Source organism: Sus scrofa, chromosome 11, assembly GCF_054392235.1.
Source record: "Sus scrofa isolate SSC_HxYL_T2T_F1_AM1 chromosome 11, Sscrofa_HxYL_maternal_Yorkshire_Landrace_v2.0, whole genome shotgun sequence".
Lineage (NCBI taxonomy): Eukaryota > Metazoa > Chordata > Mammalia > Artiodactyla > Suidae > Sus > Sus scrofa.
The window spans coordinates 71,745,827-71,762,753 of NC_139393.1; the positions used below are offsets into that span (position 1 = coordinate 71,745,827).

At 40.6% G+C, this 16,927-nt stretch overlaps 1 protein-coding gene across 12 annotated transcripts in view; it reads left to right on the forward strand.

Moving 5' to 3' along the window:
- LOC110258728 (ATP-binding cassette sub-family C member 4) overlaps nt 1-16,927 on the forward strand; it is a 208,159-nt gene that overhangs the window by 116,575 nt on the left and 74,657 nt on the right. For all 12 annotated transcript variants that reach the window (XR_014819744.1, XR_014819742.1, XR_014819748.1 and 9 more), the window contains one exon: nt 4,171-4,250. Coding sequence is in view for 4 of the 12 variants with exons in the window: in XM_084982122.1 (XP_084838248.1) it covers nt 4,171-4,250 (80 nt within the window). In the remaining 8 variants the exon portion in view is untranslated. The remainder of the gene's footprint in view (nt 1-4,170; nt 4,251-16,927) is intronic.

Here is a 16,927-nt window from a genome sequence, read left to right on the forward strand (position 1 = left end):
AGACCAAAGTGTTGGTTAACTCTGTAGTGACCAGAATTGGTCTTTCCGCCTGCGTCCCCTGATTGACATGTAACGAGATGGTCCCTGAGTGGGTTCCGGGTCTTACAGTCTCTCTTCACTCAAAGCCACTTTTAAAATAATCATTTTTTAGACATCTGTTATGTTTTTGTGTGAGCCCTCTACACAGGTTTCCCATCAAAAGAACAGTTGAAAGCCAGTGAGTTTATGGTGTTTTATTAGTAAATCCCATTTGAGCACCATCACCCACCCCCTGCCCAGCACTTTGCGTTTTGTTATAGATTTTGTGTGAAATGTGGTCCATATTTACAAAGAATAATCTAGAGGTGAATTCAAGACTAACATACATGAAAAGTAGTTAAACCACTAAATAGGTTATGCAGAATATGTTCTGAGAATAACCCGAGACCCTAGGTGGAATCTGGAAGCAGGTTGAAATAGTCCCTCATGAAACAAATGTCAGAAAACCTATGCTTTTAAACATGAAAATGGCTTATCTCTTTGCTGAGAGTGTGAGGAGTCTTATTTTAGGCGCTACTTGGTTGCAGGGTCTCCTTAGTCCTCAGCACTAAGTCAAAATGGAGGTTGGAGGCAGGTGCTGGGCGACAGCAAAATATATCAGCTAAAAGTGCGTGTTACAAAAATAGTTTTAAAAGTAGGTTGGGAAGTTCCCCCTGTTGTGCAGTGGGTTAAGGATCTGGCCTTGTCACTACAGCAGCTTGGATCACTGCTGTGATGCAGGTTTGATCCCTGGCCCGGGAACTTCCACAGGCCACAGGTGCTGCCGAAAAAATAATAATTAAAAAAATTAGTAGTTCAGTAGGGGCTGTAGCGTGTCCTAAGTAATTGTAAGTAGCCCCGAAGGACATTGCCATGTTTAAAACAGTTAAACCACTGATACTGAAATTGTAAATCTGGGTTGTCATGAAAAGATGTCTTTCTGCTCTGTCTTTTGTTTAACATGATCTTATTGTACAGCATAGGGAACTATATTCAATATTCTGTAATAAACCATAATGGAAAAGAAATAAAATTGAAAGATGGTAAAAGTCTCTTGTCTTCATCAAAAAGATTCTGCTAGAAGGATTAAAATGTTATTGAAAAGATACTAAGTGATTTGAAATTTTAATTTTACAAAAAGCTGTCATTTCCCCAACTAATTTTATCTTATTTTTGCTTTTTAGGGCTGCACCCATGGCATGTGGAGGTTCCCAGGCTAGGGGTCAAATCAGAGCTACAGCTCCCAGCCCATGCCACAGCCACAGCAACCCAGGATCCGAGCCGCGTCTGCACCCACCACCACAGCTCACTGAGCAAGGCCAGGGATACGAACCTGCATCCTCATGAATGCTAGTCGGGTTCATTACCACTGAGCCATGATGGGAACTCCTCCTGAACTGATTTTAGTAAGCAATCAGTTGTTGTCCCTATGGTGGTGGTTCTAGTCCAGGCTTTGGGTTCTAGGGGCAGAATCTACCCAAGTTGGTTCAGAGGAGGAGGCTTGATGGAAAGGAAGTGGGCATCTCATGGAGCTGGAGCAGTGCTGACTTTCCTGGGAACTGCAGCTGGGAACTGGGTCCTTATGGAAACTGGGGCCATTGTCACAGGGCTCCTGCATGTTCCCAAGCCCCTTTGACTGTCTCCTTTGCTGGGTGTGGTGAGGCTGCTCCACTTTCCTGATTCTCTTCTGGCCTCATAGTTCTTGGCAGGGAAATCAGAATGATTGGTAGTTAGTCAGTGGCTTAGCTCCCCCTGGGCCCTTCTGGTCAGTTAGCTGTGCCAGGGCTGTGGGGGTTCCTGAGAGGGCAGCACAGTTATTCCAAGCCTGTCCAGTAAAGATAAAGGAGCTCACATGAGTGGCAGATTCCTGGAGCTACCTTTGCCAGCAAGAGTCTCAAGGAGGAGCAAGGGCTAAGGCTGAGATCTGGAGAGATGGGGCCGGGATCGAGGACCTTGTTGGTGGGAAGAAGAGAGAGGAGCGGGCCCCCATCAGAATAAGGACCCGTGGCCAGGAGTGAGGGAAGAGAGGGAAGGTCGGTACCTCTCTTCTGTCTCCTCTCTCCTCACTGTTCCTAGAAACATGGTAGATTTGATTTGCTAAAGAAAGGTAGATGCAGATGAGTTTTTTTTAAATGACAAATTGAGACCTGTTGGTAGTTATGTGAGGTCAAGAGAAGTGAAATGTTAATAAGAACTTTTCATGCTGGTTGTTTGGACAGAGTCTAGACAGAGTTTGAGAGGTTGAGTGTAGGTAGTTATGGGTCAACTTCAAAGGCTTTTTTCTATTCACTTTAGATGTGCTGAGAGTAAGATGTTTTGTAGGGCAGCCAAGTGCTCAAGGAATTCACTTCCCTCAAGGAGGTGAAAGGCTCTCCTAACAAGAGAAATTGGTTTTACTTTGCATGGTTATAAGGACGGAATAAGCAGCAGAGGTTGGATGTTCCAGGAAGACAAGGTTCAGTTTCCTGTGTGGAAGCCCTGTCTAACACAACAGTCTGAAAATGGACTGGGTTCCCCTGTTCACAGTGGGTTCCCCTTCCCTCTACATCCCTGGAGATAATTCAGCAGGGGCCATGTGTCATTTGGATGAAGAGTCATGGCATGTGTGTGAAGGGAATTCATCATAAGGATTTATTTTGGAGACCTTTGAGAAAACTTTAGTACTACAGGGCCGTGAACTTTAACTTGAGATGTCTGGTTTTCTTTTATTAACAGTAATCTGTGTGCGTGTGGCTTCAGTTTCTTTTTAAGTTAATCATTCAAAGGCTAGTGTCAGCTGAAAAAAATGCACAACCTACATGTTGAGAGTGAAGCAATTTAATGCTTTTCTACGTTTGGGAAGATGCAAAGGTCTGGGCTCACTGGAACCATTCTTTGATCTGCACTTTGGCCATCTGGGGCCATTATGCTGTGTTTTCTCGTCCTGTTTCCTCAGGGTGCACTGTTGAGGGGCAGCTGCAGTGTCTGATGGCTGCCACACCCTTTGTTTACTGATGTGACAGGCAGCATTTTTAGTTCCCACTAGATAGAATTAGTTCTCATTTTCCACCCCAGCTCTTTCTAGGATATACTGTTTTCATGGATTCTCAGACGGGAAACAAAATCAATGATGATAAGTGATTTTTAGTTATTAAGTAATAGTTCTGTTTTCCTGCCTCCATCCTTCTGGTCTTCCTGGATCTTATGCATGAGTCTGTGTTTGTCATACCCGGTGCACCTCTGAAAATAATGACTTACTACCCCAGTGGGAAACTCACAACTTGGAAATGGCAGAAACACATGATTCCCCAAAATGTGAGGTCCTCTATTGAGGGGAAAAATTACAGAGAAGTTATAATTATGTTTATTTAAAAAGTATCACTTAGCAAAATTTATTTTGATAACTAAAGCAAAATTAGAGTCATAATCAGGATTAACTTAAATATTTTGCAATTGTATATTTACCGACTTAGCACTTGGAACGAATCTTAGATGGGATGGATCAAAAAGGAGGGACCATTCTCAAATGCAGGGACCCTTCCAGCACTGCTACAAGATTACTCCCCTCCATACTTTTAAAAATCAGGGCTCAGTGTATTTTGCAGTTGTATATTTACTGGATTAACACTTGGGATGAATCTTAGATGGGATGGATCTAGAAGGAAGGAATTGGTGTTCCCACTGTGGCACAGTGGAAATGAACCCGACTAGTATCCATGAGGATTTGGTTTCTATCCCTGGCCTCACTCAGTAGGTTAAGGATCCGGTATTGCAGCGAGCTGTGGCATAAGTCACAGACATGGCTTGGACCCCGAGTTGCTGTGACTGTGGTGTCAGCCGGCAACTGCAGCTCCGATTCGACCCCTAGCCTTGGAACTTCCATATGCCGTGGATCTGGCCCTAAATAAATAAAGTAAATAAAATAAAAATAAAAGGAAGGATTATTCTCAAATGCATCAACTCTTCTAGATACTGCCACAAGATTCCACTCCCCCTGCCATACTTTTAAAAATCAGTGCTCAGTTTTAACTATCTAGTCACTGCCATTTGGCGGTATTTTTGTTTCTCTTTAGGTATCATGGTATTTTCTATTTGTTTACCACTGACATTGGCTTATTTCATATGAATCTGCAATATGCAGAAACAGTAATTTCTCATGTCCTGTTCTTGCAGGAAGAATTTTAAATCGTTTCTCCAAAGACACTGGGCATATGGATGACTTGCTGCCCCAGATAATTCAAGATTTCATGCAGGTAACATAACAGTACATCAAAGTTCTCACAGGGGAGCAAAGTGACTATTTTTTCAAGGCCTTTCATGGGGTTTAAGGGTGGACCTTTCAGCCTGGTGGTGTGTCCTGTTATCTTAGTAAAAGGCCGTGTTTGGAGGAGAAAGGTGCGGTTGTGATTGGAAGGCTGAGTTAACATGAGTAATACCTGGTGTAGCAGTGGCTGCACCGTCACATCAGGGTTGGTTCAAAGCAGCGACATGCTTGGGAAGTGGTTCTCCCTCTGCCGTCCAGGTATCTGGCGTGGATTCCCTTCACGGTGAATGCAGCTCATAATATAGAAACATCACCTCTCATATAGAGAGCCTAGATTAACTAAAAGATGCATTGTGTTACCACAAAACATATTCACTGCACTGTTTTTGTTTTTTTGTTTGTTTGTTTTTTGGTTTTGATTTGGATAAATCCAGGTGTTGTTACATACAAAGAAAAGATTAGCAATGACAAAGGTGAAAATAATACTTGAACAAGGACAATAGAAAGCAGTTATTGATGAATCAAAGTCTTTAAACCAGTAACTGAATGTAGGATCAAAATTAGCTCAGAAGATGTCTTTTTTGATTTTGTAGACAGTTTTTCTTTTCATCCATTGATTGCTCTGTCTTAAGGTGTCTTAAAAAAAAAGACAGTAACACCCACAAAATAGCATCTCTCCAGGCTTTGTTTTGTCTCTGACCTTGAGGTTCTAAAGAATGATGTTGGGTCACCTCAGCTCTCATTCTCATTCAGTATCGTTGCTCATGTGGGATATTTTTCCTTTTATTTAATTTTGTCTACTTTTCAGTGGTTTAGGCTGTGGGGGTTTCTTCATTTCCAAGTGTTCTTTTTAGAAATGAAAAGCATGTATCAAAAGCTGCACACAGAAATGCAGCGATGAATATCTGACTGCAAACCACATATTCTGTGGTCAAAGGCTTCCACTGTTTTCCAGTGAGAAGTAAGCTGAGCCTCAGAGGCAGAGTACTTTTACTACAGAGAGATTTTATTTTTTTGTTTTCTGCAAACTTGTTTTATAATGTATCCTGCTCAGTTTAGCTACATAATTTATCCTCAGAAACGGTGTTTCCCTACAAACCCATTTTGACAGTGATTGTTAATTAATTTGAAAACATTTTGTGAAAGGTCCTGTGTCTCTGCTTCTGCAAGTTAGAGCAAGCTTGGGTTTGCAGAGCTGGCTGCCCACTGTGTGCTGAGCACATGGTTAATTAGTCCTCAAAATCAGAAACTGTAACATATTTTTCCTTGGTGTGAAGGACACTTATGGATGCTACCTGATTTCCGTGTAAAACATTCTCAGTGGTGTGAGGAGAGAAAACTCTAGTCTCACTGATTTCCAATCCCAGTTCTGTCACTTTTAGGTCAATTATCTTGACGTTTTGGGACCTTCAGGTGCAGACATACTTTATCTAATTGGAAGTGAGAATCTGGTGTGTGAGAGAGACCTGGGGTGAGCAGGTACCAGCATATTCCTCACTGAGCAGGTAGTAGCTGAATCTGTGAAGATGGGTAAGCTTGCCAGAGAGAGAGGGGGGAAGTATTTTTAGGGGCCAAGATCAGAAGGTTATGGAAGCCTTTCTATTCAGAGCAAGAGCAGAGGAGACACATATGAACAGCAGGGAAGAGAGGAGGGAATAGGTTGGGGAACCGAGGAAGGAACGGTCTCTTCAAGGCAAAGGAGAAGCTATGTCCGTGGAGAGTTGCTGGCTGATGTGGGACCAGGAGGCCTGTGGTGACCAGAGGAGAAGGTTTCAGCTGGGAGGATGCCAGAGGGCAAAGGGCTGAGACTGGAGGGAGCGGAGGTGCAGGCAGGCTGCTCTGAAGGAGTCTGACTGAAACAGGAGGGAGGCCTGTTGGGAATGAAGGCTCTGAGGAGGGGCTGCTGCTTGTTGGGTTTAGTTTGTGGATCAGAGGAGGACGTGGTGGTATTTCCCTCTCTGCCTCCTTCCCTTCACCAAACAGGGACCAGTGTTGAGGCCCTGAGGCTCAGGGAGGAGTCAGGCACGAAGCCCTCCCCTCATGGGTCTCCTCCAGCCGCCCGAAGGGTGGGGGGCATCCAGAGACTCCCCCCTTGCTGCCTTTGGATCCTGATTGTGCGAGAGGGCTGTGCAGAAAGTCCTGGAAGGCAAACTGGCTGTGGGGTTGGAGGCAGTGGGGAGCCTGGTCCAGGAGGAGGTGGGCGGAGCTTCCAGGAGGTGACCTTTGATCCCAGATGAGAGGAAAAGGCCCCTGTGGGTGGAGGGCAGGAGGTGCTGCCAGAAGCTGAGTTCCCTGTGAGAGCCAGTCTTTTCTTTCTGTCATCTGCTGAGAGTGGGGTCAGGAAAGGGCTTGAAGAGGGTTGTTCAGTTTTGTTTTAAAGGACGTAGTGCCCAGTGTGTTTGAACTCATCTTTGCTAATTCTGCTCATCCTTGGTATATTTGATAAGCTTTGGAAGATACCTGATCATTTTCATTTTTAATTGCATCACTTCTAAAGTGTAAAGTGTTCTTCTCTATACTTTCCCTCATCTAATACTTTCTCATTCCCTTAAATAAAATCTCAGACAGTTTATTTACTGGTTTGTAAGAGTGATGCCAAGGATGGCTAAAGAAAACCCTGGATTCTGAGCAGTGGTCCCCACTGCAGGTCAGCCCAACCCTAAGGCAAAGACATTCAGAGGCCCTGTCCTTGCAGAGGGGAATCAGAAGTGTGGACGCCATCGCATGCACTGACTCATCCCTCCCATATCTGTGGCCTGTCCAGTCACATTGTGGTTCGTGGCTAAACTGGAGCCATTCGCCTTCCAGAGGAGGAAGGCAGGCAGCATGAAGAAAACTGTTTGTGTGGTGCGCTTCCCCCTGACAACCATGTGTGAGGTCAGCGCTGTGAGAGTGGTGGAGCGAGGCCGCGGTCTCCCTTTCCACCCTTGAGTCCTGGCTCCCCCCTTCCTGCCTCTGCCCCACAAAGCCGCACTTTCCTTCTCTGTAAAGTAGGGAAATAAGACCAACTTCATGAGGGTTGTTGGGAAGACACAGTGAAGTCCTGTTAATAAAATTCTTAGCGTAACATCTAAGTGCATGTTGAGCACTCAGTAAGGGGCAGTTACATTTAAAAAAACCATATGTCTTTTTAAGTGGGAGAAATGGACTTATAATGGCATTATGTTGCATTGAAGTTATTGTTACAGGCAGTTTCCAGGGACATAATATCACCTCATGAATTTGTATTATAGGTTTGTAATGCTTGAAGATGTTAATGGACACTTTCCCATATAGACTCACAGAATAAAAATCAATTATTTTCCAAAATAGACCATTGAGCATTAAATATTTCAAATTAATGTAACTTTTCATACAATTTGCCAAAGTCCAGGATAACATTGAGTAAGGAGTTTCAATTATCTACAGTTCTTGTCATTAATATCATCACTTCCAAGAAATCTTCATACTACAAAAGCAAGTAAACATGAAGCTAAGATGCAGATGTTGGATTTAGGCATTTTAATTAAAAAAAAAAAGGCACTGCTCTGAGCATGCAAAATTGAACTCAGCTACCCTCAGCAAAATGCAATAATTTATTGAGGAAAACTAAATTGCAAAACCTTTCCTCCCCACACAGCCCTCATACAGAAAAAAGAAAAAAAATAATCAACAGCTTGGCTTTGCCTAAAAAACCCACTTTTCATCTCCTTTCCTGGACACAAAGGGCTAGTCCTGAGGCTCCTTGAGCCCCCAGTGCTGCAGTGGTGGGACCAAATGGAACGTGTCATTCCCTCCTCCCCGCACACAAAACACAGCGACTGCAGCCCTAGAAAGTGAAAATGCCCAAGAAAAAGAAAATGGGAAGCAGGTGCCCTCAGTCATTCCTTCCCAGAGGGGGGAGCGCAGGAGAAGGAGCTGCTGCCTCTGGACACTGAGAACAAAGCCAGCCTGAGACTCAGCATAAGGGGCGGGTCACTGGCTTTTAGAGAAGCAAGAGTGGAACTGCCTTTCCTTGTCTCAGCACCACTGACCGTGCATCTCATGGTGTAGAGACCTCAGGGAATGTGTGTGGAAGCATCCCAGCCTCTTTCACTGAGCAGTGACCTTGTCATGTTGAGATTCCTGTGAAGTGTTGACCCCTTTCCTCACCCCCTCCCTCAGATCCCCGTTGGGGATATTTATTTCTAGTGTGTGTATGTTATACTAGTCCTTTGTGAATATTTTCTTCCAGTCTGTGGCTTGCCTTTTTATATCCTTAATGGAGATCAAGTTTTAATTTTGGTAAAGTCTGAAGTTTATTTTTTTCCTTCTGTAGTTCCTGTTTTGGTATCCTAAGGATTCTTTGCTTATCCTTAGGAGTGTGACAAAACTTTCCTGTTGTTCTACCTTTTTAGAAATTGTTGCGTCTTGCTTTAATTTTCATATATGGAAGCGTAGTTAGTGCTTGAGCTTCACTTTTTTCTAGTGATTCTTGTCACATTTGTTAAAGACTTTGATGCACTGAGTTGGCACTTTGATTCAAAATCATTGAACTTTATGTGAGGAAGTCTGTGCCTGTATATTTTGTTTCATCAATCTGATTACCTATCTTTATAGCAGTTGTGCAGTGTTAGTTATTGTACATTTTTTAAGATTTGAAATCCAGTGGTTTAAGTCTTCTGTGTTTATTTGTGAAGATTGTTTGGATCATTCTAGATTCTTTACTTTTCGGTGTAGACTTTATTTATTTTTTATTCTAATTTTTTTTCTCTTTTTAGGGCTGAGCCCGCAGAATATGGAGGGTCTCAGGCTAGAGGTTGAATCGGAGCTGTAGCTGCTGACCTACACCGCAGCCACAGCAACTCATGTTTTGAGCCATGTCTGCGACCTACACCATAGCTCACTGCAATGCCGGATCCTTAATCTGCTGAGTGAGGTCAGGGATCGAACCTGCCTTCTCATGGATACTAGTCAGAGTCATTTCCACTGAGCCATGATGGGAACGCCTATGTGTAAACTTTAGAAGCATTTCAACTTGTTTTTTAACTGAAGCCTGCTGGGATTTTTACAAATATTTCCTTTTAGTGTAGATCAGTTTGAGGAGTCTGAGTCTTAGCAATGTTGAATCTGCAGTTATGAAAATGGTAAATCTATCCACTTACTTAGGTCTCATTTAATTTTAGAAATATTTTGTAATATTTAGTATAGCTATCTTACACTTCTTTGCTTAAATGTATTTCTGAGTATTTGATGTATTTTCGTTGCATTATTGGATTGTCTTTATTATTTATTTATTTATTTTGCTTTTTAAAATTTATTTTCAGGGCTGCACCTGTGGCCTATGGAAGTCCCTAGGTTAGGGGTCAAATCAGTTGCAGCTTCAGGCCTATGCCCCAGCCATAGCAACGCAGGATCCTTGCTGTACCTGTGACCTACACAACAGCTCATGGCAACACCAGATGCTTAACCCACAAGCCACGCTAGGGATCTAGCCTTCATCCTCTTGGGTACTAGTGGGTTCGTCACCCACTGAGCCATGACAGGAACTCCTATTGGATTGTTTTTAATTCTACTTTTTCAACTGCTTGTTGATAGTACGTAAAAATACGGTCGATATATTTGTGGATTTAGTTTGTATTTACTGGAGTTGCTGGTGGTGTTTTTAAAAATTCTGTAGGATTTTGTGTATATACAGTCATGTCAGTTGTAAATAATGATAGTTTTACTTTTTCATTTCCAATATTTATGACTTTTGAATTGTTGTAGCTAGAGCCTCTAGTACATCATGGAATAGAACTGATGAGATAAGATAATCTTTGTTTTGTTTTATTTTGCTTTTAGGGCCTCACCTGTGGCATATGGAGGGTCCCAGGCTAGGGGTCAAATCAAAGCTGTAGCTGCTGGCCAACACCACAGCCACAGCAATTCAGGATCCAAGCCGCTCTGCAACCTATATCACAGCTAATGGCAACACTGGATCCTTAACCCACTGCGATCCTTAACCCAGGGATCAAATCTGCGTCCACCTGGATGCTAGTCAGATTTAACTGCTGAGCCATAACGGGAACTGCAAGATAAGATATTCTTGTACTCCTCAAAATGTTGCAATATTTTTACATTGCAGATGATGTTTACTGAGATTTTCTAGGTAGCTCTCTGTCATTAGATTGAAAACATTTCCTTTAATTCCTCAATTGACAAGAATTTTACTTTTTTTAAAAAAATCAAGATAGGGAGTTCCCATCGTGGCGCAGTCGTTAACAATCCGACTAGGAACCATGAGGTTGTGGGTTCAGTCCCTGCCCTTGCTCAGTGGGTTAAGGATCCTGCGTTGCCGTGTGCTATGGTGTAGGTTGCAGACGTGGCTTGGATCCCGCGATGCTGTGGCTCTGGCTTAGGCCAGTGGCTACAGCTCTGATTGGACCCCTAGCCTGGGAACCTCCATATGCCGCGGGAGCGGCCCCAAGAAATAGCAAAAAGACAAAAAAAAAAAAAAAAGAATAGGTATTGAAAATGGACAAATATTTTTCTACACTTCTTTAGATAATGATGTGATTATTCACCTATACTCTTTTAATGTGAATTATAGTGATTAGTATTTGAGGTTAAACTTATATTCCTGGAATAAACTCCATTTTGTCATAATTCAGCATCTTTTTTCTTTTTCTTTTAATGTATCACTTTATGTAATTTGTTAATACTTTATCAAGAATTTTTGTATCTATTGTTTATCAAGGATAATGGTCCGTAATTTGTTTTTCTTGTTTTTGGTTTTGTTTGGTTGTTTTTTTTTTCCTTTTTTGGCCACATCTGTGGCATATGGAGTTTCCCAGCCCAGGGATCAAATCCAAGCTGGAGTTTTGACCTGTGGCACAGCTAGAGCAATACCAGATACTCAACCCACTGTGCCACAGTGGGAACTCCTGTAATTTACTTTTCTGGAAATATTTTGTCAGCTGGTTTTGGTATCAGAATTACACAGGCCATGGAATTCTCGTCATGGTGCAGTGGAAACAAATCCAACTAGGAACCATGAGGTTGCGGGCTTGATCCTTGGAATCACTCAGTGGGTTAAGGATCTGGCATTGCCGTGAGCTGTGGTATAGGTCACAGACACATCTCGGATCTGATGTTACTGTGGCTGTGGCAAAGGCCAGAAGCTGTAGCTCCTATTGGGCCCCTAGCCTGGGAATCTCCATATTCCACAAGTGGGGCCCTAAAAAGCAAAAAAAGAAAAAATTATACGGGCCTCATGAAAATACATAGGAAACGTTTCCATTTTGTGATGGTCGTTTTTATGTGTCAAATCGATGAGGCTGTATTTCCCAGTTATTCAAACCAAAAGGAATCAAGGCATTGCTGTACAGGTATTCTGTAGATGTGACTAAAGTCCATAATCAGTTGACTTTAAGTAAGAGTGATCATCCTAGATAGTGTGTGTGGGCACAGTTCTGTCAGCTGAAAGGCCTTGAGATCTCAGGCTTCTCGAAATCAGTGGATGAACAGCATCAGCTCCTGCCTAAGAGCACCCCCGTCCTTTCTAACAGCCCGCCCTTTGGATTTTGGACTTGCCTAGCCAAGACTGATTGTGAAATATTGTCTTTTTTATATTGTTAGATTCAGTTTATTGGTATGTTGTTTGATGTTCCCGAGATAGTTTGGTTTGTAATTTGTCTTTAATGTCTTTATGTGGGTTTTATATGCTAGTAATGCTGGACTCAAATTCCCTGGATGAGTGTGGAAAGACTTTTTCACAGAATGTATTTGGTGAAGCCCTCTGGGCCTAAAATCTTTTCTGTGGGAAATTTAAGGATTACAGATTTAAGTTCTTAAATCTACATGAAATTATTCAGATTATCTCTGTCTCATTATGTCAATTTTTATATGTCATTTTCAAGATATTTGTCCTTTGCATGAACATTTAAACATTTATTAGCACAGTGTCTATCATTTCCTCTTTTTAATGCCGCTAGTATCTCTTGTTATCTGGTGTTAATTCAAGTTAATGTTGATTTCTCCACCTTTTTTTTTTCTTTTTACATTTCACTGATACTTTCAAAGAACCATGCTTTATGTTTGTTTGTTTTTTTTTCTTTTGTTATTCTCTTTTTTGGTCTTTTTTGTATTTTCCAGGGCTGTACCCACAGCATATGGAAGATCCCAGGCTAAGGGTCTAATCGGAACTGTTGCTGCTGGCTTATGCCAGAGCCACAGCAACACCAGATCTGAGCCATGTCTGCGACCTACACCACAGCTCACAGCAACGATGTAACCTTAACCCACTGAGCAAGGTCAGGGACCATACCCACAACCTCATGGTTCCTAGTCGAATTTGTTAACCACTGAGCCATGGAGGGAACTCCTGTGTTTCTTTTCTACTTAGAAGTTGGTTTTCCATTGTATCCGTGTCTACTTTTTATTTATTTCCATTCTTTTACATATTTTAATATGCTGCAGTTTTTTGTTTTTCTCCTGTTTTAATGTGGATTTAAAAACCCTCGACTTTTAGCTTTTTTTTGGTATGACTTTATTTATTGCTAGGGCATTTTGTCAGTTCACAGCAAAATTAAGTGGAAGTATAGAGATTCCCCAGTGTATCCTCTGAAGCCTTCTAAAAATATGTTAAAAGCTGTAAATTTACTTCAAAGCACAGCTTCAATTTGCAGCCCTTAAATTTTAATATTAGTAGATTTTCATTTTTTTTTAAGTCAGAATACTTTCTCATTTATTGTAATTTTGAACTAGGTGATATTTTCAAGTGTTTTATTGAGCTTCTAAATACTTATTAACTTTCTAGTTACCTTTTTGGTACCGATTCCTTGTTAATTCCACATAGGTTAGAATATGTTCTGACCTAATAATTTCTGATCTTTGGCGTTTGTTGATTCTTGTATTAGTATAGTTATAATACAATTGAAAAGAATATGTTATGTAGTTATTCACGGCAGTATTGTGTATTTCCTATTTATGTCAGGTTTATTGATCATGCTTTCACAATCTTCTATGTCCCTATGGATTTTTATCAGTTTGGGGGTGAATTTAAATCTCCCGCTATGAACATGGAATTGTCTATTTCTCCTGAGTTCTGTCATATTTTCCTTTATGTATTTTGAAGCTATGTTATTGCGATTATATAAATTTAGATTTTTAAAAATATCTTCTGGATAAATTGGCCCTTTATTCTTTTTTTTTTTTTTTTTTTGTCTTTTTGCCATTTCTTGGGCCACTCCTGTGGCATATGGAGGTTCCCGGGCTAGGGGTCGAATCGGAGTTGCAGCTGCCAGCCTACGCCAGAGCCATAGCAACGTAGGTTCCGAGCCGCGTCTGTGACCTACACCACAGCTCACGGCAATGCCAGAACCTTGACCCACTGAGCAAGGGCAGGGATCGAACCCTCAACCTCATGGTTCGTAGTCGGATCGTTAACCACTGCACCACGACGGGAACTCCTGGCCCTTTATTCTTATGAAATGTTTTTTTTTCTAGGAATCTTTTTTAACTTCATGTTCATAGTGGTGTAGATAGATACTCCAGTTTTCTTTTCATTGTTTTTAAGGAGTACCATTTTCAACGTTTCATCTCCTCTTTTCTATGCTGTTGTTTTTAAGGTGTGCTTTATAAAAGTAGCAAGTAGATGGACTGCAGTTTTGAATTTTTTAGTAAGCTTAAACCCTGACAAAGGGTAGAAAGGAAGCCACTGATCAATGAGATAAGCAGAACATGTGCATTATATTTTCCCCTGATGCTTTCTGTTGTAAACCAAATGCCACCATTCACTTTTCAGTGGAGTTGATTTTGACTCTCAATCAAAAAGAATACACATGTCCCTGAGCTAATGAGGTTGTGAAGAGATCTGAGGCAGGAAGGATGCGATTAGTGTATCCCAAGAAAAGAATAGGATGAGAAAAGCTGAGTCTCAAGGTTTGTATAGATCTCATCATAGAGATATGACATACCAATGTTCTATAATGTTCTGATTTAACAGAATTAACTGAGTTTACTGAGGGAACAGAAGTGATAAAGGAGGGATCTGGGAACCAGAGCTGATCTCTGAATTCCCTGAGACTTGCAAGGTACCATATCAGCTTACACCTGCAGTCTCAATATTAATCATTGGTTGCTATTAGGCTAGAAGCTTACGGTTAAAAGCCTTCCATGTTTTTCTTTTTGCATCGATTTATCCTGTAATTGATGTGTAATGAATACTGGTTTGATAGAGGTTATATTTTATTTCTTGATCCTTTCATAGATTTGTGTAGTCAGATCAGGATTTTACTACTTCCGTGAGAATCTTGTGTTAGCCAACAGCACAGTCCATGTGATAGTCATTTCATTGAAAGGTTATTTTTTAAATTTCATGTGTCTGCAGAATAAATAGATGCAAGGATCTCTCCTGCACACAATCAGTAAATAGCATGCTGATCAAAAACAAGTCATTTTTTTTTTCTCTCTCTAAATCACAAGGAAATCTTGCCTTGTTTTCTTGCCAGGAAGTGAATCTTGCTGTGTTTATTGCACTTTAGCTGTACCTTCTGCAGAATGAGCAATAATTTAAGGAAATCTGGACTATGTGTATTTATCACAGTTTGAAATAGAATTCTTAAGAATCTGACAGCAGAACTAAAATTTTTGAAATTCTTTTGAGATATTAGCAATCTTAATGATCCCAATTTCATATTTTAATACTGTAAACAAAAAAAATACTATCTACTGATTGACTTTGTGTTTAAACATATACTTCACATTATGCCTAATATAAGTATGAGAGCAGGCAAGTGAGGATTCATATAAGGCTGGAGTGAACCAAAGTATGTATGGCATAGTTATTTGCATAAAGTAAGATGAATCCCTTTTTATTGATGTTTATAGACAACATGTTCTTTGGCATAAGCTTCACAGAGCCTATTGGGAACGAATCCCTTGGAATTAAGGTTAGAGTAACATGTAGTTAGGTACCTAGGAATTCCTACAGGACTGTAAGCAACTGGGAAGGTAAATGCCCAGGAGGCCAGCAGGGCCTTGTCTTCAGCTGGTGCTTGTGGAAGGAGTGTGTTAATCTGCGATATGAGATACAGTGTTCATCCCACAGGGAGAGACACCCTTGTGAACGTGGGATGAATGACTCGCAGTTGGTCATGGTGAGTGATGTTTTTTATATGTTTTTGGATTCAGTTGACTAAAATTTTGTTGAGAATCTTTGCATCTACATTCATCAAAGCAGTATTGGCCTGTAATTTTCTTTTTTGGTAGTATCTTTGTCTGGTTTTGGGATTAGGGTGATTGTGGCTTCATAGAATGTCTTTGGAATTATTCTTTCTTCTCAACCTTTTGGAAAAGTTTAAAGAGAATGGGTGTAAGTTCCTCTTTGTATGTTTGGTGGAATTTGCCTGCAAAGCCATCTGGTCCTGGACTTTTGTTTGTAGGGAGTGTTTAATTATATGTTCAATTTCATTTCTAGTGATCTGTCTGTTCAGTTGATGTGTTTCTTGTTGATTCAGTTTTGGTGGGCTCTATGTCTCTAGAGAGTGTCTATTTCTTCTAGGTTGTCAAATTTGTTGGCATGTAATTGTTGATAGTATTCTCTTACGTTTTTTGTATTTCTGCAGCATCTGTTGAGATTTCTACTTTGTCATTTCTCATTTTGTTTGAGTTCTTTCTCTCCTCTTCTTGGTGAGTCTGGCTAGAGGTTTGTCAATTTTGTTTACCCTTTCAAAGAACCAGCTCTTAGTTTGATTGATTTTTTTCCTAATGTTTTTTTGGATCTCTATTGTATTGATTTCCTCTCTGATCTTTGGTGATTTCCTTCCTTCTGCTGACTTAAGTTTTGTGTGTTCTTCTTTTTCTAGTTCCTTTAGGTGGTGGGTTTAAGTTGTCGATTTGAGATTTTTCTTCTTTTTTTGAGGAAGGCCTGTATTGCTATGAATTTTCCTGTAAGCTCTGGTTTTGCAGCATCCCATAGATTTTGAATGGTTGTGTTTTCATTATCATCTTTCTCGAGGTATTTTTTAATTTCCCGTTTGATTTCCTCATCGACCCATTCTTTTTTTTTTTAGTAGCATGTTGTTTAGTCTCCATGTAGTTAGTTTTCTTTTAAATTTCTTTTTCTATGGTTGATTTCTAGTTTCATGCCATTATGTTCAGAGATGATACTTGAGATAATTTCTGTATCTTAAATTTGTTGAGGTTAGTTTTGTGCCCCAGTATGTGGTCAGTTATTAAGAATGTTCCATGTGCACTTGAGAAGAATGTATATTTTGTTTTTTTCTTTTTTTGATGTAATGTCCTGAAAATATCAATTAAGTCTAACTTTTCTATTATGTCATTTTGGATATCTGTTGCCTTATTGCTTTTCTGTCTAGAGGACCTCTCCATTTATGTGAATGGGGTGTTAATGTCTCCTACTATTATTGTATTCCCATCAGTTTCTCCTCTGATATCTGTTAGTATTTGTTGTATGTATTTAGGTGCTCCTATATTAGGGGCATATGTACTGATGATTGTAAATACTCTTCTTGACTCAATCATTTTATCATTAAATAGTGTCCTTCTTTGTCTTTCTTTATGGCCTTCATGTTAAAGTCTATACTGTCAGATATGATTATTGCAACTCCTGCTTTCTTGTCTTTTCCATTCACATGAAAATCTTTTTCTACCTCCTTATTTTCAATTTATATGTCCTTTGTCCTAAGGTTAGTTTCTTATAGG